This window comes from Callospermophilus lateralis, chromosome 16 (genome assembly GCF_048772815.1).
Source record: "Callospermophilus lateralis isolate mCalLat2 chromosome 16, mCalLat2.hap1, whole genome shotgun sequence".
NCBI classification, from domain to species: domain Eukaryota; kingdom Metazoa; phylum Chordata; class Mammalia; order Rodentia; family Sciuridae; genus Callospermophilus; species Callospermophilus lateralis.
In genome coordinates, this window is record NC_135320.1 from 15479680 (window position 1) to 15505529 (window position 25850).

The 25850-nt window shown below is 35.8% G+C and overlaps 1 protein-coding gene across 1 annotated transcript in view; it reads right to left on the reverse strand.

The window, feature by feature from the left end:
- Positions 1-25850, reverse strand: part of Pxdnl (peroxidasin like) — a 431430-nt gene that overhangs the window by 172123 nt on the left and 233457 nt on the right. The window contains exon 4 of the mRNA XM_076836074.1: positions 25615-25686. Within this exon, the coding sequence (XP_076692189.1) occupies positions 25615-25686 (72 nt within the window). The remainder of the gene's footprint in view (positions 1-25614; positions 25687-25850) is intronic.

Below are 25850 nucleotides of genomic sequence, written 5' to 3' on the forward strand. Positions count from 1 at the left end.
GAAAGTGACTGATAAGTTAGGCTACAGAGTATCCCAAGAATGAGAAAGGAGGGAATTTTGTGTCATCACTGTCCAGCATCATGGAGCAACTGTACATGGAGATGGAAAGCAGCTAAGGGTAAGTCTAACCCAGATACAAAGAATAGGTTAGACAGGAACAGGTGGCAACTGCAGATGTCACTTATTGAAAAGAGGTACCGAGGGTGAAGACAGAGTAGAAGGAACAAAAGAATCAAAGACCAAAAGAAAAGATGAAAGAGGTGGGAAATAAAATATGACTCCAAAATTGTAGTGAGAATTTTTTTTAAAAAATGGAACTAGCAATCTTGGAATAGGACAGTGATCTGGCCACTAAGAAAGGAGCAATATTGAAATAAGATTTGATTCTTCTTACTCTGAGTGGATGAGAATACAGGCAAAAAAAAAAAAATTGTCATTTGCAACTTTAATTCTAATATTAAAGGACAAATAAAGTAAGGTGTAAAATATGGACTGAATTTATAGAATGAAGGCTGATATAAAACTAATATTTAAGTTCAAGAATAAACAAGAATTAACTAGTTGGTAGAGTGCTTGCCTTGCAGGCTCAAGGCCCTGGGTTTAATCCCCGACACCCCCTAAAAAGGAATTAACAAAAGAAATGAAGAGAAAAATAGAAGAACAAAGGGGCTTTTTACTAAGGCTTCCAAAGAGCTTGAAAGCCAGGATTCCTGTCTTTCTAATATAAACAAACTCAAGAAAATGAAAATCAGCAATCTTTCCTGGGCCTATCAGACAACGGAGGTCTCAAGACAAACCACTATCCCCGAATCTAAAAAGACAAGCACCTCCAGGAAAATGAAGGACCTGAGATTCACATACCTGCAACAGAAAACCACAGAATCTACATAAAGAAGAACTTCAGACAAAAAAGTTAATGAAACAAAGCATAATATTTTATTATTATTAATTTCTTTAAAATAATATTGACAATGATGATGTGCTATGAACTTCAGAACTAAGAAAGTTGATTGAGGCTTGCTTATGGATTGATAATACAATGGGAAGAACTCATCTATCCTAAATGATATGTTTAAGTGAAAGATAAGCAAAGATAAGAAAAATGTTTAGCAAATTTATATAAAGGTATTTTTATTCCTTCTTCAGGGTCCCTGTTTTGACAATCCTTATGTCCAGTCTGTCAACTGATATGAAATGAGCATGAGTATAAATGAAATGTTGATTCTCTGAACAGAGACATAGGCAAGCAGAGTTCTGACGTTAAAGAACTCATTGAGAAAAATACAATGGAGTGCAGAAAACTAAAACAAATTCACAGATAAGTCCATTATTCACTGAAAATGGACATTCATTTCTTCTATTGTAATTGGCATTTTATGTAATAGAAATCTCTTCTCACTTAATAGTTTTTTTTTTTCTTGGTGGGAAATACAAACATGTAATTTAGTCTCCTTATCTAGAAATGGAATGACCTACAGCAGTGGTATTTTTTTAATGCTACCAAGCTTCACTATAAGAAAAAGAATTCTTTTAGTGATAATTTATACCATATATATTCATAAAAGGCCTACTATGCAACCTTCAGTTTGAGATAGACACATAAAGAGAAACATAGTTAAATATTTAGAATGTGTCTAGAAAAATATTATGCAAAATATTTAATCAAGACATTAAGATTTATGCATGACAGACATTTAAAATGATTCCTCCATGTGATAGAAAGTTCTAAAGCACCTGCAATATTTATCCTTTTCTATTTTTTACTCATTCTGATTTTGATAGTAGCAATTATAAACATATTTTAAAAATATAATTTTCCCTGTACACATTTTGGGTAGGCCATCAATAATGATTAAGAATTTGAGGAATACAGGAAAATAGTTGGCTCATGATCTAAAAATCTGGGTTCTAGCTTTGTTCTGCCATTAACTTGTCATGTGACTTCCAGAAACTCAGTTAATTTATCTGGTTATGAATTTTATTAACTAAGAATAAAATACAAAGTGAAGAATTAGACACAATAATGGCATGTCCATGTAGCTCAGTATAATATGCTTCTATCAAAACAGAAGCTCACATTATCCCAGGAATGTAATATCACCACAAATGGTCCCCTTCTCCCACCTGTACACATCAACAGATGTCACCAAGGAGGCATTTAACCTCCTATTTTAAGGTGGACAGATGCAACCCTGTACCTTCATACAGGATGTACTTCAGGCCCAGAGAACAACTCAAGCAGTAGAAGGAAAACTTTAATTGATTCAAAATAGAACTAGACTGGGCTATTTTTTTTTTTTTTAATTCCTAAAACAAATTGGGAAATTCTCTGATCTTCAAAAGATGAAATCAGGGCTAAAAAGGAAAATCTCCAAGAATGCTTAAAGAGGGCAATGTAGAAAATAAAAGTCTGTTGCCTGAATTTCACAAGCTCAACTTTTCAATAAATGTTTTAAACACATAATTGAGATATTCAAGGGTATTTGCTGCAGGATAAGGCACACATAATTATATGCGTGGTGCCAACTTGACAAATCTATTATCTGTCATCATAGGTATATGTCACCTAGGTTGTGCATGACTCCCAATTTATCATGATGGGAACTATAGTTATTGAGGTATAACCTTGTTTTAAATATAGTCATATTATTATATGTTTCTAAATACTCTCCTATACATGAACTTTGTTTTAATCCTCTGAAAGGCTGTATTTTCTTGTAATGAAAATAGATAACTGCAAAGCTCATAATAGACACATAACGAATACCAGCAAAACAAAATAAAAGTTAAAGCCCTTGCCAAGAAGCAGATTGCCAAGAAGCAGATTGTAGAACTAGGAAATAATATGCTTAAATAGTTAGTATATTACAGGCAATTGGATCAACAGCTTGGTTTTTCTCTATTAGGGCAATGCATGGAAACTGGTACAACCCAAGCTTTTACAAAACACTCCCTGAATCTTTTTCTCTGAGCTGTTTGAACTCTCACATTTAAGCAAATCTCCTCACTTAATATGGAGTCCAGGATACCACATAAATATGTAACCCTGGGTTTTCTTTTGGATGTCATCAGGAACTGAAAAAATAAAACCATTAATGTAAAATAAATTTTTTCCCAACAAATTCTTCACTTGTCTTTCAGAAGAGATCCGTTGAGCGGTCTAGATGTGTTAGTAAGATGCTTCTTTTGCTTTTTGTTTGCGCCTAGTTACAACACGAGAAATCATCAAAATTCTATTCTTTCTCTCTCCTGAAATGGAAACAGTGCAATTTCATAGGAAATTGCTCTTGGGACTTTTCCAACCCGATACTGCAATCTTGAGACTTTCTAAATCTTAGAACAAGTTTAAGGTTAGAAATGCAAAAGTTCCAGGCCAAGTCAGAAAACACTAAAATTGTTGAATCGCTCACCTTCCTTATTGAAACAAAGGCGTGTTGAACTGCACCTGATGAGGTGCAGTCCCAGAGGGCAGAGAGCTAAAAGAAGGAGGAACAATTGGAAAGCAAACACTGCTTTTCAATTCTTAAATATTACTGGTTGAGTTTATGTCACCTTCTTAAAAAAAAAAAAAAAAAAAAAAAAAAAAAAAAAAAACTTTGAAAAGTCTCCATAGCTATCATTTTCCTCACAGTGGGAAAAGCCAAAGAAAGCTCTGTGAAGTCCTTGTATATTTTGTTTGACCTTCCAAATTTTTAATGGCATTATCATTTTCGTAAAAATTGCATAATATTGTAATGGGTGGATTTTATGATATGTAAATGATGTATCCGCAAAGCTGTTAAAATTGATGCATTGCTTGAGGAAAATTCAAACAATGCAGAAAAGTATGTTAAAAAAAAAATAACTCCAAATTTCCAACCACCCAGTAATTGTCCCATGTATCATTTTATGGCTGCCCCTTTTTCTGCTTTTCTCTGTATATTACACGTGTTCAGCAATATGTATCCAACCTAATATAACTTTCCATTCACTCAACCATTTCAGTCAACAAATATGTTCTAAATATGGAGCCCTTTTTACATAATGGAAATCAAGATCCAGCTGTAAGTATCAGCCTGATCCCAAATGCTAGACAAAATTAAAAACACAACCATAAAACCAATGATTCCTTGTTGTCCTCTTTCAGAATATCTGTCCTCTTAGCAGAACACTCACAGACTACCAAAAAAGCCAGAAAGTGTCCTTGTTCAACTGTACACCACAAGGCCAGTGCACAACCACATTACCTGGTAAAATATGCAAACTAATGAGTGATTTTAAACCCTCCAATAGATAGGCTTAAAAAACACAAACCTGATCAGACAGATTTATGGCAAATAAGAAACAGGAAAACCAAACCAGAATACTGTGCTGTATGTAAAAGGGCATAGTAGTTTATACAGTTCTGTGTTGGAGGAAGGATGTTGACAGAAATCCAGATAAGCCTGTGCCTGAAATTTTATTGCACATAGATTTTTTTTTCTCTTGCCAAAAATCAAATAGTCACCAAAATATCATTGTAGCCCTAATTTTACTATCATCTGTCCTCAGAATCCTCCCAACATGCATGCCATTGGTCACAAGAGGCCTGTGTACATTAGGACAGATCCATGAATGAAATCCTGGCCTCAGTGGCAGCTTATGGGGCCAGGACGGTATTGTGAGTTAACAGTGCCACCTGCAGGAGAGAAACGGCATACCAGCGTGTATCAGAACTAACTAAACCTGAACGATCTGCTGAGTGATCACTGAGCAGCTGAATCTTTGGGGCATCTTCATCATTTTGTGAGACAAGCTTCAGGATCACTGTGTTAACGAAATTTGTCCTGTTAATCTAGTAGTGTCTAAAGTTTTTTGGTGACAGGTGGCATCTGTGGTTATAGATAAGTCTAGGAGAAAAAAAAATGAGCAAGCAGTTCAGGAAAATTTCTATTTCTGGGATAAACACTATGAATATCCATATTAATGTCTCTCCATCCAACCTCCTCCTTCCTCTTCTATATCTGTCACTCAGGCTCTGTTTCCAAACGCACCACACATATTTTTTATGACATTTTTTTTCCCAGTATATGGTGTTAATGGCACTTAACACTTGAATTGGCATTTAAAGAGGTTGGTGCAAGTAAGGGTTACCATAAAAACCTCCGTGGACTACCACCAGTTCTATGCTGATAAATTTCCAATCTATTCTTCCAGGGGCAGACCTGCATTTCCTTCTGCCCACTACACCTCTAACTCAAAATGGCAGAAAGAGTCTCTTCCAATGAGTTTCTCTGGCTTCTTCATTCAGAAATACCACTATTCATCTAGACAACCAAGTGCCTCTCTCCACCCGCCTACCCACTAAGCATCCATTGCTGTATCTTCTCTTTTCTTTACTCCATATACTCCTTTTCTGTCCCCAATGCCGCTGTCTTCATCCTCCCTCATTCGATTACTTTTCACACCTCTTCTCTAGAACCTCTTCTCTAGATTCTCATGAGCTGCTTGGATTTCCAAGTCTTTTTTTTTTTTTTTTTTTCTTTTTACTGTGGTCTTCTCTTTCCTTCCATCTTCAATATCTGGATGATTTAGGAATCACACACTACATCTCTTCTCAGCTCATTCATCTTTTGAATGTAAATGTTACCCATAGAAATGGTGACTTCCTCATAAATACTGATCTCCAAACTAGGCTTTGACGGTGAACTCCTGAAGCATACACTGGACACCTTTCTGAATCTCCCTTGAGCATCCGACAGCCACTTCCAGTTGAATGCGTCCCGACTGAATTCCTGATCTCTTGCCCCCAGATATACCTCTTACTTTCTTCCACATCTAGGTGAATTAAAACTTCTTCTAGGCCATGTGCTATTGATACTTTGGGTTTGCTAATTCTTTGCTATGCTGGGGGGTGGGATGCCCCTTGCTTTGTAGGAGGTTTACCAGCTTCCTCAGCTCCACTCTGCCCCAGCTAAACAACCAAAACTGCTCCAGACATTGACAAATGACCCTTGGAGGGGCAAGATCCCCAAACCCCCTATTGAGAATCAGTTGTCTAGACCAAAAATTTTGGGACCCCTCTTCTCGTTTACTCTTACTCTATGATTCCCGTTCTCCAGGATATCCTATCTACTTTACCTTCAACCTCTGTCTACAATAGAAACACTCTCATTCTGCTTCTGCCTTCCTAGCCTCTAGTCTTCTTTCCTTCTTCCTACTAGGTAGATCAAAAAACCCAGAATGATTTTATCACACCTGTCATTTGCTCAACTCACAATCCCCAATATTGTTCTTCTCTTGCTCTCAGTAGAGCCAAAGGTGCCACCAGGTCTGCGTGAACTGCCCACCATGATGCAGGTGTCTGTTGTTCTGCGCTCACCTAGGAACATACTGGACTACACAGCCCTCCTAATGATTTCCTACTTCAGGGCCTTTGCACTTGCCCTCTGTCCAGGGAGGTAGTGCCTAAGACTCCCTCCCTCCCTCCCTTTAGGTTTTTATTCTTCTCTGAGCTTCCCCTCACCCCACCTAAAGTAACATCACACCTCACCTTCACACATTCCCCAGCACTATACCACAAACATCTCCTAGCTCCTCCATGCATTCCATGGTTCTGTTTTCCTTCTCCGCAGAAAGTACACAGACTGAGTCTTAGACATTCTTTCATGTTCACTAATGATTTCCAGGGCCTAGAAAATGCCCAGCAAAAATCAGACGCTCAATATTTTGAATGTGCACAGAATGAATGAATGAAGTAATAAATTAGTTCTGGTCATAAGAAAGTCTAAATGGGGAAAGTTATAGTCGGTGATTTTTAAATCTTAAAGTAATCCCTCAGTCTCCAAACTGACATCAACAGAAGGGGGCATCCAGCTAAAACTTCCCAGCCCACAGCGAGAACCATCTCCCAACAAATGCCCCAAGAAGTAGGTTAGCCAGAGCCTAAAGATGTGCCCCTTGCTTAACCAGTCCTCTAGAGAGATTCCTGTGGTTTTTGCTCATCGGAGTGGGACATGCATCCTAGACCAGTGATGACTGTGGTTTCTCCACTGTCTCTAAGTAGTGTTTTCTTCCCTTCATTTATTCTGTTTTTTCCTCTGTGGTATACATTAAAGAAGTGTGGATAACCTGTCTGTCAGCCATCAGCACCTGGAGGCCACATGAGGAGCAGCTGTGGGGAACAGCATGGTACAGCAACTCCTGACCCTGTTGGCAGCAGATCTGTGGCTGGTTCCTGGGGGCAGGCAGGTCACTCTATAGCAAGAGGGTATGAACACAAGGCTCTGCTGGGCCAACAGAGAGGATGAGTAGTAGAAACCTTGAGGTGATTTTTTTCGCTGTTTCTTTCAGAACACAGCCCTAATGTACAACACACCTATGGGCGAGAAGGACTTTAGTCGGGGAAAGAAGAAAGGGATGAGATTCCAGGAAGACTGAAGAGCCTCTGCAAAGACTTGGAGGTGAGAGAAGGGAAGGGTGCATTCCTGGTCAATGCAGACCCTAGTGGAAGACACTCCATGTAGAATACAGAAACAGGAGTCAGCCATTGCCAAACTCTAATTTTAACATCTTAATGTAATGCTGAAGAGGGCTGAGGGTGTGGCTCAGTGGAGTAGTGCTTGTCTAGAAGTGGGATCAATCCAAAGCACTGTTAAAAAAAAATGTTCTAGAGAATTATAATAATATAAGGTAATGGTGAAGAGTTTCAACAAGTACATTCCCTAAAGTGCAGTTTCTTGTGTAACTGTTTAGTGTCTGTCAAACCGTTTAATATTTTGAATCCAACTTCTCTTGACTGAATTTGGCTACAATACCTTACAAATCTTTGCTGCAGATTTTGTGCATAGTAAGGTGCGGCTGATGATTGAGGCCTTGAGGTCTGATCTGCAAAAGGTGCAGAATGCAGATAAACCCACCAACTCTTGTCCTATTGACAGAATTCCCCTTAAGGTGACTTGATAGCAGTCAGTTAAAGATGTATAAATATTTTTTTGCTATTATCACTTGAGAATCAACTGAGTAAAAATATAAAAGATGAACAAAATGGCAAAGTTTCTCATTTTACAGTATTCAACAATGATATGCTCATGAAGACCCAAACCTCAGAAGGAAAAGACCTTAATTTTTATTTCCCTCTACCATTTGCTAAGGATGCAGTGATGCACAAAGCTATTAAACTCTGACACTCTTCTTCTTTACCTTTCATGAGAGCAATACTTGCCTCACAGTTACTAGAGAATGAAATGGCATCATGTGTTCATTCACCACAAAGTCTAACACAGGCATGTGGTGTTATTACTCCTGTGCTATTTGAGCATGAATGGAGGTAGCATCTTGATTTTTTTTTTTTTTTTTTTTTTTTTTTGGTTTTTAACTTCTACTTTGGTTAGTCATTGGTGCAAAAAAAAAAAAAAAACTAGGCTCAATGGAAAAGATGTAAGTAGAATATAGAACTTCAGGCAATTTCTAATTCAAAGTGTGTTCTCTGGACCACTGCTCTAGCCATGAATTTATTGAAGAGCAGAAATTTGGCCCCATGCTAGAACTTATGAATAAGAATCTTCATTTTAAAAAGTACAATCAGGTTCTGTGAATTCAGAGATTCAGCCAAGCACAGAACAAAAATATTCAAAAAAAAAAAAAATGCCACATCGGTACCTAAGAGGTATGGACTTTTTGTTCCTTCTCCTTATTGCCTAGACAACACAATATAACAATTATTTACATAGCATTTACATTGTATTAGGTATTATAAGTAATTAAGTGATTTAAAGTATATGAGAGGATGTACATAGGTTTTATGCAACTACTACACCATTTCATGCCATTATACACAGATGACATAAGCATCCTTGGATTTGGTATCTGCAGGAGCTCCTGAAACATATCCCCTGCAGATACCAAGGGACTTGTTATCACCAAGTGATTCATATGCTTATGAAAGATTGACAGGCATCGATGTGAACTTCTCTTTTCTCCTTTTCTTCCTTCCTCCCTCATTTCCTCTCTTCCTTCCTTAAAAATAAATAAATAAATACTTAGTGCCTGTATCCGTTAGATTTTTGTCACTGTGATCAAAATACCTCACAAGAACAATTTCAAGGAGGAGAAATTTATTACATACTGATCATTTTCAGAGGTCTCTCTATATGGTCTGTCGACTCCAAAGCTCAGGGACAAAAGGGAGGCAGAACATCAGAGTGGAAGGGCACGGTGAAGGGAAAGCTTCTCACCTCATGGTAGCCAGGAAGCAAAAAAGAGAGATCTAGAGGGCAGGGATAAATAAACCCCCAAAGCATACTCTCAATGATCAAATTCTTCCAACCTCACCCTACCTGCCTTCTCTTAACCACATAATACAGTCATACTTTCAAGTTATTCATTCATCACATGGATTAATCCACTGATGAGGTCATAGCTCTCATCATCTAATCATTCCATCTCTGAATATTACTGTATTATCTCATGAGCTTTTAGGGGTTACTTCATATGCAAATCGTAACAGTGCCTCAAGATCTCACAAGGAAGGTAGAGCTTTTTGCTGCCTTGTCGTCCGGCATCTGCCCTTGTGACTGCAACCGTTACCACATTTTCAGCTTCCTATGGTCTGTGTAAAAGCTAACTCCAGCTTTTGGGGATGGAGCCAGTAATTGGGTTCAGACCAATCAGAGGATTCAGACTCCTAGTCACTGTGATAGGGTCATTAGTGTGTATCTGACCATACAAGTGAGTCCAATCAAGGCCAAAGACTCTCAACTCTTGACATTTTCCTAGCTTTGAGTATCAGGTTTTTCTTAATAAGAACAAATTGGAAAATATAAGGAGGTTGAAGGTGAAGTACTTTTTTTGTACCATTATAGTGTCTGAGAATAAAACTAACACCAAGGATATAGGACCAAGAAATGGAGAGGAAAACCTGTTCAGGAGGGGTATGACTCTGTATAAATATAGATTATCATTTCCCTGTCTTTGCTGAAACCACTTTGAGTTTCATATCACTTAAAATAGAATGTATGCTTCATGATATACATAAAGGGAGGGAAGAGAAGAGTAGCTAAACGGGAATGCTGGCTCAAAAACTGGCTTTCATGGTAAGAAAAACTTGAGTGTATCTAAAAGGAAGTGGGTCACAAAGGAGAGGAGAGAAAAAGACAAAGGAGAAGAGCCCCCAGGAACAGTATATGATAAATCCAGAGCACCGAAGGAAGGATAGTACCCAGAATAATATCAACATGAAGTTGGTTAAGTATCCCAGGTCTTTTAAAAAGCATAAATGCATTTATTCTTTAAGCTTTTAAAATTCTTTTTCGAAATGTATCATAGCATCTGATTTTCAAAGGCTCATGTCGGACAAAAATGAATCCTTGCTACAACAGTAAACAGAGCTGGAGGAGTCTGGATCCCCAGCAGCTTTTATGCAATTACATCAAGAACAAATGCATGTGTATGAGAAAGGGGTTTTGGCCACACCAGTGCTTCGAGGTGTAGAAAAACACATTAAGAAGATAACATTTTCATGGTTTCTGACTCTTAGATACCTAAACTAATATTTATAAGAATCCATTTAACCTAATGGGGGTATATGACTGGTACCTAGCATAGCTTTTATGCCAGATAAAGATGAACTTTAGATAATAGGACTTATAAACTATGGAAGATGGTTGTTAGGGGTGGGTGGTGGATAGAAAAGGAAATATAAATCCCAGATAAGAATCAGATAGTATCTCTAAGGCATGTAAAACCTTTAAGGTAAAGAAAATCATTTTTAACTCCGATTGCACATTAGAATCTCTCATAAAAGAAACTGCCAACGTCAACACCCTCCTCCTGAGAGTCTGATTTACTGCGAGGGTGGGCAGGCAGTACTATTTTTATGAGCTCCTGAGTGATGTTATCATGCTGCCAATCCAGACAGCCTCTGGTTCAGGACACTACTGAACACCATTATGACAGATATAAAAGTTTTGACCAATCTATCACCTCTCCTCTTAAAACATAAAGTAGAAAGAAAATTCAATCCAAAAATCTTACATTAATTGGCAGCAGTTGTTGTTTACAGAATCACTTCAAAATACATTCAGAATTAATTATGTTATTCTGCTCTCCAGCCATTCAACAACAGCAGTGTTTGAAGTCAAATGTGAGCCCCCTATGTCCCACTGATCCCAGCCAATTGCAAGCAACAGGGGACATGAGGGATACTCAATTCCACCCTCTCTGGCCTATTTCTCAGTGTGAGTGTCTGGGTCTTTTCATAGGAAATTTTGGAGAGCTCCAAAGGATATCAGAGAACTTTTGATTTTAACGTCTACTTCCTGTTAAAGAACAAACTTGAGCATTTTCAAAGTCAGGATTACTCTTCACAGCATACAGATTTTATCTGCAATTGTGCAAGAGGAGAGGGAAATGCCCTTAAACCCTGTTCTTTTCATGTAGTGCCCCCCCAAAGAAGTCCCACTAGGATTAAATTCACAGGTCAGTGAAGAACAGAATGGAATGGATTGGAACGGCCACACTCTTCCACCCATCCTGACATGCAGCCAATCCTATTCCCAGGATGGGATTCTCTCAGGAGTCAACACTGGATAACATTTGATGAGAAAAATAGTTATACGATATCATCTTAAACTTGTCACAAAGCCAGTTGGAAGACAAAATTAAATAAATCGAGAATGAGACTGAGGATGTAGTTGAGCACTTGCCTTGCATAACACAGGTCCTGGGTTCAATCCCCAGTGCCTCCTCCTAAAAGTGAATAAATAATGCAAGAACAGAACTATTACTAGAAAGGTGCTAAAAAATAGACTTCTACTGATTCTCAAAAACAAGGTCAAGTTGTCACCTCTGATGACTACACACCTGCCCTCAAGTCCTTCAGCTCCTAGAAAAGGCACAACAGTTATCCAAGGTATCCAGGAGGTTATTTTCAGTCTGAAATAGATTTCGATTCTACCCAAACTATTTAAGTAATAAAAATTTCTTATTTGGTATAATTCTACCCAAAGTTAACCCATTTTATTCCCTCTAGTTTGAGTAAGTTTATAGTATATTTAATGACAGAAGTTCCAACAAAATGACATATTTCTTTAGTATAATTCCATCAGAATTCAGAGGGCATTTTTAAAGTGGGAATATGATTAGAAATAAGCTAATTCTAAAATATATATGAGGTCGTTAAAAAATGTTAAAGAAACTAACATTAAAGACATTTTATTATCTGATCTGAAGACATACTATAAATCAGTATAAGTAGGTTTGGCAATCAAAAGCAGGAATAAGAGTAAATGTGTACAATTGCTCTGGTAAATCATGAGGTAGTTTTTTGTCCTTTATTATATGTAATAGCATTTCACCAATTTTAAGTAGGCAAATAAATTAGTTGTGATAAATGTAGTCATTATGTGACAAATGTATACAATCATGATGTAAAACATTTCCATAATCCCATAGAGTGCTTTCATGACCCTTACAGTCAATCCTATCCTCCCAGCACTGGCCCCAGGATACTAAGTGATCAGCTTTCTGGGGTTATAATTTTACCTTTCCCACAATGTCATATAAATGTAATAGGACCATATGGAAACTGACTTATTTGAATCTTTTTGTTAAATTTAATGCATTTGAAATGTATCCATGTTGTAGTGGGTCTCAGTAATCTGTCCCTATTTGTTGTTGAGTAGTATTATATTTATTTGGATGTTCTAAAATTATTTATTATTTATTTGGATGTTCTAGAATTATTTATTATTTATTTGGATGTTCTAGAATTACAATTTTAGAATTACAATTCTAAAATTGAATTACTACCAGGAAATGCATGAGATAGTTCCAATTGCTCCACAGCTTCCCCAACATTTGGCAGGTTCAGTCTGCTTATGCCATACTAAGAGGTACACAATCAGTGTTTTATGGTGGTTGTGACTTGCATTTCTCTAACAAAAGTGAGCATCTTTCCTTGTGCTTGTTGACAATCATATTTATTCTTTGATAAAATGTCTTGTTCAAACATTTTGCACATTTTCAAATTAACTTATTTTTCTTATTGTTGAATTGTAGATGTCCCTTTTTGTTTGTTTGTGGTTCTGGGGATCAAACCAGGTCCTTGTGCAAGCACACTTCCAACTGAGCTATATCCCCAGCCTCTAGAAGTCCCTTTTATATACTAGACTGAAGTCCATCAGCAGATTCAAGTTGTTTTTTTGTTTTGTTTTGTTTTGTTTTGGCCCAGCCTGTAGCTGGTCTTATTTTCTTGGTAGTATATTTTAAACACCTGTTTTTTTCTCCACTTATCAATTTCTTTTAACAATATTTTCTTTTTAGATTTCATGCTTTTTGTGTCTTATCCAAGCTGTCTTTGCCTAACATAAGGTCACAAGCACATTTTCTTACCTTGTCTTCTAGAAGTATCACACTGTCAGCTCTTCTATTTAGGTATAAGGTCTATTTTGAGTTAATTTTTGTATAAAATGTGAAATACAAATCAGATTCTTTTTAAAAAAATTTTGCATATGTATATTAAATTATTAGAGCAGTATTATTTGCTAAGACTATCCATTACTCATTGAATGTTCCTGATACATTTGTCAAAGTAGCACTTCAGTGTCTATGTATAAGTCTATTTCTGAGCACTATATTTAGTTCCATGGATCTATGTATCTATCCTTATGGAAATACCACAGTCTTGATTTTTTTTTTTTAGATCCGAAGTATCTTGAATTTAGAGAATGAAATGTCTCCATCCTTCATTTTTTATTTCAAAAAATGTTCGCATTCATATGTGTTAACTTGTTGATTTCTAACCATTCCTCCACTCATATCCCCCAAAACCTTCTGAGATTCTGGTGGGAATTACATGGAAGCTATGGATCAATTTGGAAAGAATATGTATCATAACAAGATTGTGTTTTTTCATTTATTAGATTGTCTTTGATTTGGTAATTCTCAGTGTTCAAAGAGATAGAGACAGGATACAATGAGAGAAAGCTGTATGATTTTTGAAAACCCTACAAACCAAAATACAAATTTTTGTGTTGGGAAATTAGATGCTGCTATAACAAATATCTAAAATTGTTGAAGTGGCCTTGCTATTGGATAATGGATAGAATTGGGAAATTTTTATGATGCATGATAGGAAAAGTATAGACTGCCTTCAGTGTACTTTTAGAAGAAATATGAATGTTAAAAGTGAAGGCTCTGAAAGAAGTAAGGAACATGGTAGAAAAGCTTCTCTTGTTTTGGGGAATTCATATCATTATAAACAGAATGTAATTGAAATATGGAGTAACTTTTGGAGAAGGAAATGGGAATATATCATTAGAAACTGGAAGAAAGGTCATCTTTGCTATATATTGACATAAAGCTGAACTGAATTGTGTTTTCCAATTCTGTGGTAAGCAGAACTTGTAAACAACAATCTCGGATATTTGGCCGAGAATATTTCCAAGTAATGTGTTGAACGGGTGGCCTGGTTTCTTCTTGTGCTTACAGCCAAATGTGGGAGGAAAGAGGCAAATTGAGGAAGGTGCTGTTAAGCTAAAAAGAATCTACATTTGACTTGAAAAATCCTCACCTCATTCTTATTCCAAAAGATGACAATAACAAGGGATGCACTGGCCAGGAAAGTTGCTCTGAAGAGAAGGCCGATGGCATCATTCTTCTGAAGAGCTTAAGGATGTGCCCATGATTCACTTAACCATCTCAGTAGAAACTAGAAATTTTTCATAAAGGGGCTATGGAATACCTTCTTATCTTGTGGAACATCTTCTCTAATGATATGAATCCTCAACATAGACAGTGGAGACCCACAAGGCTTGTGAAAATGTTATTTTTGCAAAACACTATGACAGTTTGAGCTGAAAGGAGTAGAGACACAACAAAGTGATAATAATTTTAAAAAATAAAATTCTTTATTGGACTTCCAAAATTCTACAGGCAACCAAACAAAGCTACTTCACTGAAAGCATTTTCTCTTCAAGAAAGGAAAACTGACTGTGAGGGCAGAGTCTTGGGTACAGAGGGTAGAGTAACAAGGTTGCAACATAAGCTGTGAAACCTATTGTAATTTTCCCCATGAAGTCTTGAATTTGCTTGAAATGGATGGTTCTTCGTTCCTTCATTTTCTCCCATTTAGAATGAAAATATCTACAACTGTTATTTTTGATAGCAGGTAACCTGTTTTTTAGTTTCATGGACCCACAGATAGACAGGAATTCTTCCCCAGGAAGAATCATACCCAGAGTTTTTTCTCCATCTGAATATCTTCCACTTCCTTTCCTTTTCTTAATACAGTAATTGAGAATCTCTAGTAAAACGTTAGTGGAAGTCGTATGAGCAGACACATTTTCTTTGTTCGTCAGCCTTTCAATGTTGTGTGTGAAGACAACCATGAACCTTTCCTAGATAACTATTATCGGGCTGAGAAAGCGCCTATATATTCTTACTTTGCAGAAAGTTTTTATCATGAATGAATAAGAAACTTTGCCAAATGCTTTTTCTGTAGATATGGAGATGCTCAAATGATCTTTTGTCTTTAATCTGTAAATACAATGGATTATATTTTGCTTTTTAAAAATACATTCATTATCCCTTTCATACATTACTGACCTCAATTTTCTAATATTTGATAAAGGAATTTTGCATTAAATTTACTAGGGATATAAGCTTGTTGTTTTCTTTTCTCATAAAGCTTTTGTCTGACTTTGGTGCCATAAAATAAGTTCCAACTTGCAAAATGAGTTGGAAAGAGTCCCTTCATTATTTTCTGAAAGAATCTGTACAGAATTAAATTTATTTGTTCCTTCAAGGTCTTCTATAATTCATTAGTGAATACATCTGGGCCTAGAGTTTTGTTTTGTTTTTAACTGGAATTGTTTTACCTTTTATCTTTTTGTTCTTGAATGAACTTTACATAAGTTGTACCTTTCATAATTCTTTTCATGTCATTGTTACCAAATGTATTGTCATGACAATGTTCATGATATTTCCTTTATGTCTATTTACTATCTGTAATATCTATAGTGATGTGCTCCTCCACTCATTCTTGACTCGGATCATTTGTGTTTTCTCCTTTTTGTTCTAATAGTTTGATATAAGCTTTATCAATGTTACTGCTCTACTCAGGGTCCAATCTTGCATTCTAGACTTTTCTCTGTTGGCGTTCTGTCTTCTTTATCTTTGATTTCAATTCCCATCTCTATTATTTTCTTTCTTCTGCTCACTTTGAATACAAGTTTCCTGTTTTCTTTCTTTCTCTCTCTCCTTCCTTCCTTCCTTCCTTCCTTCCTCCCTCCCTCCCTCCCTCCCTCCCTTCCTTCCTTCCTTCCTTCCTTCCTTCCTTCCCTGGGAATTGAAGCCATGGGTGCTTAACCACTGAACCACATCCCCAGCCCTTTCTTAAATATTTTATTACAGACAAAGTCTGGCTGAGTAGCTAAGTATGTGGCTAAGTTGCTGAGACTGGTTTATGATCTCATGATCCTCCTGCTTCAGCCTCCAGAACCACTGGGATTACAAGTGTGGACCATCACACCCAGCTAGATTTTTAAAGTAGAAGCTTGCATCAGTAATTTGAGATTATTATTCTTTTTAAATTTAAATATTTAATTTTATTAATTTTATCTAACTACTACCTCAGATACATCACCCAAAATTTCAATATATTGTGTTTTCATTTTTAATCAGTTTAAAATATTTTTTCTATGGTTTCTTTGACACATCAATTACTTATTAGGTCTAAATATTTGGGAATTTTCATGATAATTTTCTATTTTTTGACTTCTAGACCATATTTTTATTTTAAAATACATGTTATTTCAGTCCTTTTAAAATTATTGAGATTTCTTTCATTTCCCAGAATATGGTCTGTCTTGGTGAATGGTCCTTTTTCACTTGAAAAAAAAATCTGTATTCTTCTGGTGTTAGGTTAGCAAGATAGGTATGATTTGAGAGAATCACAACTTAGCAAAAGGTGTTTACATCTGGCAAAATTCATTATATATTCACAAGTATATTCATTTTAATACATGCTTCTAAAATGGGATAATTTTATTTTCTTACGTAAAAATCCATGGTCGTAATTCTCACAGAGATAATTTCCCCTCCCTACACCACCTATTACCCTTCTGTAATTAGTACACAAGCAAGTTTTTCTTAGAAATACCTAAGCCTAATAGATGCATAAAATCACTTTTTGTTTTTGCTTTGTTAACATATTAAAAGAAATTCTATTCATATAGCCAAACACACAGAAAATAATCTCATGCAACACAGAGACAATACTTATCCTTGAAAAAGAATGTAGCTTGTCAAATTTTCAATTGACAAAAAGATCAAAAAAAAAAAAAGAATTCAATTTACAAATCTTTCTTTAATATCCCTTCCTCACTTCGTGCCCTCACATTTTAGGATCAAAGGCTGTCTCCTGAAGACTACAGGAAAATCGGGAAGTGTATTTTCATGCTGATTGTGAATGATCTTGTCAGTAAGTAGCACAATTGGCCTTGCTGCTCCCTACAACTGTCAAGTCTCCTGCACACATCTAATATGTATCCCTGCCTTCCTTAAAAAGCAATCTAAGCCAAAAATGATTAGGTAAAATAGAATCCTTAAAATAAAGGCAATGTGAATAGATCTTAAAGAATAAAAATCTCAGACATCTCAAGATTCACTGTAGTTTTGTGGAGATAAACTAAAGTAAAATTGCATGGTGGAGCTATGATTAGAATTATGAAAAATTTCAAGGATTATATATTTCATTGGGGGTACCAAAAATCCCTTTTGAATAGGAATTCACAAGAGCGTGGAATTGTGCTTAAAAACAGACAGCAGAAATGCTTTACGCATGAGCATTACTTGACATTAGTAAGACCATTGCTATCAAAATATAAAGCATTTATTAATGAAAATTCTGTGCTCTTTAAATGGGCATAAGAACTTTTCATATACTAATTTTATAAATCACTCATGCATACATATTTGATGAAAATAAAATATAACACTTTCACATTGATAAGGATTTTGTTCAGTATCCTTGTTGTTAAAGAATTTACATTTAGTGATCCAAGAGGGCAGGCTAGAGGGAGGCTGCATTCTGTGTCACTCTGTGACCTGGGATTCAAGTAGTGGGAATATTATTTCTCTTGGAATTATTAGAGGACCCTCGACAGCTGCTCCTTTGCAGGAATCCCAGCTGCCATGTCCACACAGGACCCCAGTCACCATGCTGAGCAGGACCCCTAGCATTAGTGTCCACACAGGAACCCCAGCCACCACTCCTGTGTGGACACCCATCTATCAGTGTGGGGCTCTCCCAGGGGCCTCCATCTTGGTACAATGCAACCACTGCTATAGTTGCCTGCACCTGGGGTCACTGAAGAGGGTCTGGAGACTGCTGCCAGCCACAATACTGCATACCACAGAGCTGCATCTCTGAACACACTGCCCAACGCCACTACCCAGCCCTTCCCAACACCCCATCTCTGAAAGTAGCCACCTCCATTTTGGAATACCTTTGTGGCTAACTTGGGTTTTCCCTGCTACCACAATTGCCATTTTTAGTTGGGGCAACTCCCAACTTGGGACACCAGCTGGGACCTAGAAGCAATATCAAGGTACTTCTAGTCCCCCAATTCCCCCTCTCCCCTGCAGCCATTAACCCAATACAGTGCTTGCAACTACATGGCCAGTCCTTAGCTTGCAAAACCTTGTCCTGATCTGCCTGATACAAAACAGCCCTCTGCAATAGGCACGCGGGCCCCAGGGCACAGCGCACAAGACCACTGGAGAGAGAGATTCCTACTAGGAAGTAGAAAGGGTGGGGGTAAGTGAGTTTAGAGACTAAATTAGAGACCCGGAATGATGAACTCTACAGGTGATATAAGACCAGGCTCCCACATCACACGAGCAGGCCCCTCAAAGGAGATCCTTGGGATGCAGTCTCCCATCAGGACAGCAAGTGCTCTGCCCCACCTCCAGAAGTACTGCACCCAAGACCAACCCTCCCACCCTAATAACCTTCACCATCCAGAGGGTGGAGATACCAGCAAACAATAGACAACCCCACCTATTGGATGAGAAGAGAAGCAGGAAAGATACTGAACTCCAACAGAAATAGTCCTTTAATTTTCCTTTGGGATTTTTGTTTCTTTTCTCCTTTTTTTTTTTCTTTTTTTCTTTTCTCTCTCTTCTCCCACGCTCACATCCCCTACATTTGTGAAACCAAGTACTTTTCATGGATTAGGCTACTGAGAACTAGGATGTCTGAATAGTATATTACAGTTGTGTTGTATATTCTTTTATCTCCTATTTTTATATTTTTTTATTTTCTTAATTTTTATGTTTGTTTTGTTGTTGTTGTTGTTGTTCTCTATTGTCTTCCCATTTACTTGTCTCTCCAAATCACATTCTCTCTTTTCACCTTCTATTAGCCAACTTCTTTAGATTCCTCTTTCATGCTTTCTAAGATCTAGTAACTCTATATCCTCATCTCCTACCTTCTTAACTTCTCATCCTACATCCCACCCCCAGTTCTCTCTTTGTCCATCATCAGAAACTGTAAACCCTTTTGCAAACCTGCTGTTCATTTTGTACTTAATAATTGAACTCAACATTTCTGTATATTGTCACAAAAACATAAATATCTTAATAGCAGCTATTTGATTTAAGGTTATATATGGTTTGTATTGGGGGAGATCAATATTAACAGATCCTAAATTTAGAAGATCCTGGAATAACATATACCAAGCTCTGAAAGAAAATGGATGCCAACCAAGAATCATCAAGCAAAATTAAGCTTTAGATTTGATGGTGAAATAAAAACCTTCTGTGATAAAGAAAAATTAAAACAATTTACAACTAGAAAGCCTGCACTACTGAAAATCCTTGGCAAAATATTCCATGAGGAGAAAATGAAAAACAACACTGAAAATAAGCAAAGGGAGGTATTGCACTAAAGGAAAACCAATCAAAGGAGAAACCAAGTCAAGTAAAATATCAAAAATAAACAAAAATGCCTGGGAATACAAATCATATCTCAATAATAATCCTGAATGTTAATGGCTTAAACTCATAATCAAAAGACATAAACTGGCAGATTGAATTTTTAAAAAAGACCAAACAATATGCTGTCTTCAACAAGGGGGAGATATGAACTGCAGTAGAGGGGGTAGAGAGAGAAGAGGGGAGGGGAGGGGAGGGGAGGGGGGATAGTAAAGGATAAGAAAGGCAGCAGAATACAACAGACACTAGTATGGCAATATATAAATCAATGGAAGTGTAACTGATGTGATTCTGCAATCTCTATACGGGGTAATAATGGGAGTTCATAACCCACTTGAATCAAAGTGTGAAATATGATATATCAAGAACTATGTAATGTTTTGAACAACCAACAATAAAAAAAAGAGTTAAAAAAAAAACAAAAAAAAAATGCTGTCTTCAAGAGATTCATCTCATAGGAAAAGATATCCACAGACTGAAGGTGAAAGGTTAGAAAAAAATATACCACTCACATGGACTGCAGAAACAAGCAGGTTTCTCCATCCTCATATCATATAAAGTAGACTTCACACCAAAGTTAATCAAAAAGAATAAAGAAGGATATTTTATTCTGCTTAAGGGAACCATACATCAACAAGACATACAATTATAAATATATATGCCCCAAACAATGGAGCATCTACGTTCATCAAACAAGCTCTTCTCAAGTTCAAGAGTAAAATAGAACATGACACAATAATATTGGGTAATTTTAACACACCTCTTTCACCACTGGATAGATCTTCCAAAGGAAAGTTAAACAAAGAAACTATAGAACTCAATAATACAATCAATAACTTGGACTAAATAGGCATAAAAAGAATATTTTATCCATCAATGAGTGGATACACTTTCTTTCTAATAGCACATGGATCCTTCTCTAAAATAGACTATATATCATGCCACAAAGCAACTCTTAGCAAATATAAAAAATTAGAAATATTACCTCGCATTTTATCAGATCATAATGGAATGAAATTAGAAATCAATGATAAAATAAAACTACTCCAATACCTGGAGACTAAATAATAAGCTATTGAATAAACAATGGATTGCAGAAGACATTAAAGAGGAGATTAAAAAATTCTTAGAGGTAAATGAGAACACTGATGTAACATACTGAAATTTCTAGAACACTATGAAGGCAGTATTAAGAGCAAAGTTCATTGAGTGGAGTTTATTCCTTAAAAGAAGAAAAGGTCAACAAATAAATGACCTAACATTACATCTCAAAACCCTAGAAAAAGAAGAACAAACCAACATCAAAAGTAGTAGAAGACAGGAAATAATTAAAATCAGAGCTGACTATCAATGAAATTGAAATAAAAGAAAACTTAAAAAAAAATTGACAAAATAAAAAGTTGGTTCTTTAAAAAAATAAATAAAATTTGATAGACTCTTAGTTATGCTAATAAAGAGAAGAGAAAAAACTCAAATTACTAACATACATGATGAAAAAGGTAATATCACAAAAGACACTGCAGAAATACAGAGGATAATTAGAAATTATTATGAAAACTTATACTCCAATAAAATAGAAGATATTGAAGGCATCAACAAATTTCTTAAGTCACATGATTTGCCCAAATTGAATCAGAATGATATATACAATTTAAACAGACCACTATTATGTGATGATATAGAAGATGCCATCAGAAGCCTACCAACCAAGAAAAGCCCAGGACCAGATGGATACACAACTGAGTTCTACAAGACCTTTAAAGAAGAACTAATACCAATACTCTTCAATTTAATTCAGGAAACAGAAAAAGAGAGAGCACTTCCAAACTCATTCTATGAGGCCAGTATCACCCTGATTCCAAAACCAGGCAAAGACACATCAAAGAAAATTTCAGATCAATATCTCTAATTAACATAGATGCAAAAATTCTCAATAAAATTCTGTTAAATTGAATACAGAAACATATCAAAAAGATAGTAAACCACAATCAAGTATGGTTCATTCCAGGGATGAAGGTTGGTTCAACTTATGGAAATCAAAATGTAATTCATCACATCAATAGACTTAAAGATAAGAATCATATGATAATTTTAATAAATGCAGAAAAAGCATTAAAAAAATACAGCACCCTTTCATGTTCAAAACACTAGAAAAACTAGGGATAATAGGAACATATCTCAACATTGTAAAAGCTATCTAAGCCCAAGGCCAACATCATTCTAAATGGAGAAAATTTGAAAGCATTCCTTCTAAAAACTGGAACAAGACAGAGATGCCCTCTTTCACACTTCTTTTTAACATAGTATATGAAACTCTAGCCAGAGCAATTAGACAGATAAAAGAAATTAAAGGGATATGGATAGGAAAATAAAGACTCAAACCAATAAAAAAAAAGACTCAAACTATCACTATTTGCCAATGTCATGATTCTATACTTAGAGGATCTGAAAAATTTCACCAGAAAATTTCTAGAACTAATAAATGAATTCATCAAAGTAGCAGGATACAAAATTAACACCCATAAATCAAAGGTATTTCTGTACATCAATGACAAATCCTCTGAAAGAGAAACTAGGAAAACTATCCCATTTATAATACCGTCAAAAAATAAAAATAAAATACTTGGGAAACAAATTAACAAAAGAGGTGAAATACCTCTATAATGAAAACTACAAAATGCTAAAGAAAGAAATGGAAGAAGACCATAGAAGATGGAAAGATATCACTTGTTCTTGAATAGACAGAATTAATATTGTCAAAATGACCATATTACCAAAAGCACTATTCAGATTTAATGAAATTCCAATCAAAATCCCAATGACATTCCTCATAGAACTTGAAAAAACAATCACGAAATTCATCTGGAAGAATAAGAGACCCAGAATAGTCAAAGCAATCCTTAGAAAGAATAGTGAAGCAGGTGACATCACTATACCAGACCTTAAATTATACTACAGAGCAACAGTAACAAAAATGGCATGGTATTGGTACCAAAATAGACTGTAGACCAATGGTACAAAATAGAAGATACAAAGACAAACCCACACAACAAAACCACAGTTATCTCAAACTAGACAAAGGCACCAAAAACAAATACTGGAGAAAAGATAGCCTCTTCAACAAATAGTGCTAGGAAAACTGGAAATCCATATGCAACAAAATGAAATTAAGCCCCTGTCTCTCACCATAAACAAAACTCAACTCTGAGTGGATCAAGGACCTAGGAATTAAACCAGAGACCCTGCACATAATAGAAGAAGCAGTAGGCCCAAATCTTCATCATATCAGATTAGTCCTCAACTTCCTTAACAAGACTTCTATAAAATCAAGCATCAATAAATGGGATGGGATCAAACTAAAAAGCTTCTTCTCAGCAAAAAAAAACAATCAGTGACTGAAGAGAGAGCTTACAGAATGGGAGCAAATTTTTACCACTCACACATCAGATAGAGCACTAATTTCTAGAATATATAAAGAACTCAAAATACTTAACACTAAGAAAACAAATAACCCAATCAATAAATGGACTAAGGAACTGAGCAGACCCCTTTCAGAAGATGATATACAACTGATCAACAAATATATGAAAAAATGTTGAGCATCTCTAGCAATTAGAGAAATGCAAATCAAAACTACTGTATAATTTCATCTCACTCCAGTCAGAATGACAGTTATTAAGAACATAGGCAACAATAAGTGTTGGCGAGTATGTGGGGAGAAAGGTACACTCATACATTGTTGGTGGTACTGCAAATTGGTGCAACCAATATGGAAAACAGTATGGAGATTTCTTGGAAAACTTGGAATAGAAAGAATCACCATTTGACCCAGCTATCCCAATCCTAGGCTTATACTCAAATGACTTAAAAACAGCATAGTACAGGAACACAGCCTCATCGATGTTTATAGCATCACAATTCACAATAACTAAATTATGAAACCAACCTAGATGCCATTCAATAGATGAATGCATAAAGAAACTATTATACACACACACACACACACACACACACACACACACACTGGAATATTATTCAGCATTAAAAAAGAATAAAATTCTGGCATTTGCAGGTAAATGGATGGAGTCGGAGAATATTATGCTAAGTGAAGTAAGCCAATCCAAAAAAAAAAAAAAACCCAAAAGTCAAATATTTTCTCTGATAAGTAGATTCTGATCCATAATGTGCGTGGGTGAGGGGACATGGGAGGAACGGGGAAACTTTGGATAGGGCAAAGGGGAAGAATTAAAAGGGAGGGCCAATGGAGGGGTAGGAAATAGGGTGGAATAAGGTGATCATCATTACCCTAGGTACATGTGTGAAGACAGGAATAGTGTGACTCTACTTTGTGTACAACCAGAGAAATAAAAAGTTGTGCTCCATATGTGTACTATTAATTGAAATACATTCTGCTATCATGTATAACAAATTAGAACAAATAAATAATTTTTTTAAAAAAGAATTTACATTTGCTTTGTGTGAGGATTCTGCAACACAGCAAAAAAAATTACTTAAAACATTACACAATTTTTAAGGAAAAGATGAAGAAACACCCTTTATTATGGGGATAGCTTGCTAATCACGTAAAAGAAAATTAATAAAAGAAAGTAAAAGCAATGATAATTTTTAGAAATATATATTTCAATGGTTGATCATATTTTAATACTGCAGTCTAACACTTTGGCTTTCTAAGAAAAAGAAATTCAAATGTCACTAAAACATGTTTATTAGAGAAATGATTGCAAATAGGTTTTTGAAATTAAGAAACCACAATGAAAATGAAAACAAAGTTGGGAGTCAAACACTTCTGATACAAAGGAATTTACTAACAACTAAAAACTAGGACACATTCTACATACCTGAGTTTAAAAAATATCCACCACTTGTCATCAGTGGGGGGAAATCTCTTCAAATGTCTAATTAGAATCTGTATTGCATACACTTACAACTGAGAAATCTCTGAATAAAACATCAAGTTGCAGTTCAATAGCGCTGTGAGTAGATAATATAACTTTTTTATATTGATGAATTCATATTTCACATTGAAATTCTGACAGGTGAATCTGAGGTTTATATGAGACATCAAATGCTGAAAAGTACCCTAAGGTAGAAGTCAAGTCTGAGTTGTAATCATGTCACAGACTTTTAATTTGGGGCAAGTCATTTAATTAACAGTGGATTTGATTATATGATCTGTAAAATGAGAAGTTGTATCTCATGTTCTTGGCATTCCTACATCAGATAAAATTTGGAACTTATTTCATAAGTTAAGTAAAAGGACAACTATAACTTTTGCAAAATGACTATTTTGCGGCAAGTCATAAATTTGTCTGTTTGCATGATAAGCTTAATCAAATCACAGCAGAAATATCTGCATTTCAGAGATTTAGAAACAGAGGCCTAGGGAAAGTAACTTTCCCAAAGTCCTGCAACAAACAAAGAAGTTGAGATCCTAACTGAGTTGTCTATCTTCCTGCCTTCAGGCCAACTCAATCATATGTTCTGATTTTTATCCAAGTGATGACTGAATATTCAGGCATTCAAACTTGATGACAAAGCTTGAAATAATTGTTCAACTGTCACACAATTGCATTTTAAAATGTTTTCTAGTTGAACCATAACCATCAGTGATTCAATTAGAACATTTCTATTACTTACAGCTGTTCCAAGGATATGAGTCCTTTAAACGTTTGCTTATCTAGTTCATGAATTTCATTCTTGTACAGGTACCTGAAAAATATAAATATAAAATCACTTTAAACTGAAAAATTTGTATATATATCATATGGTTTGGATCAATAGTTTTAAACTAAAGTCAATGGATCTAAGGACCATGCATGTGTGTGTGTGTGTGGGGGGGTGTTCATTGATTCCCCAAAGAAAATATGGAAAAC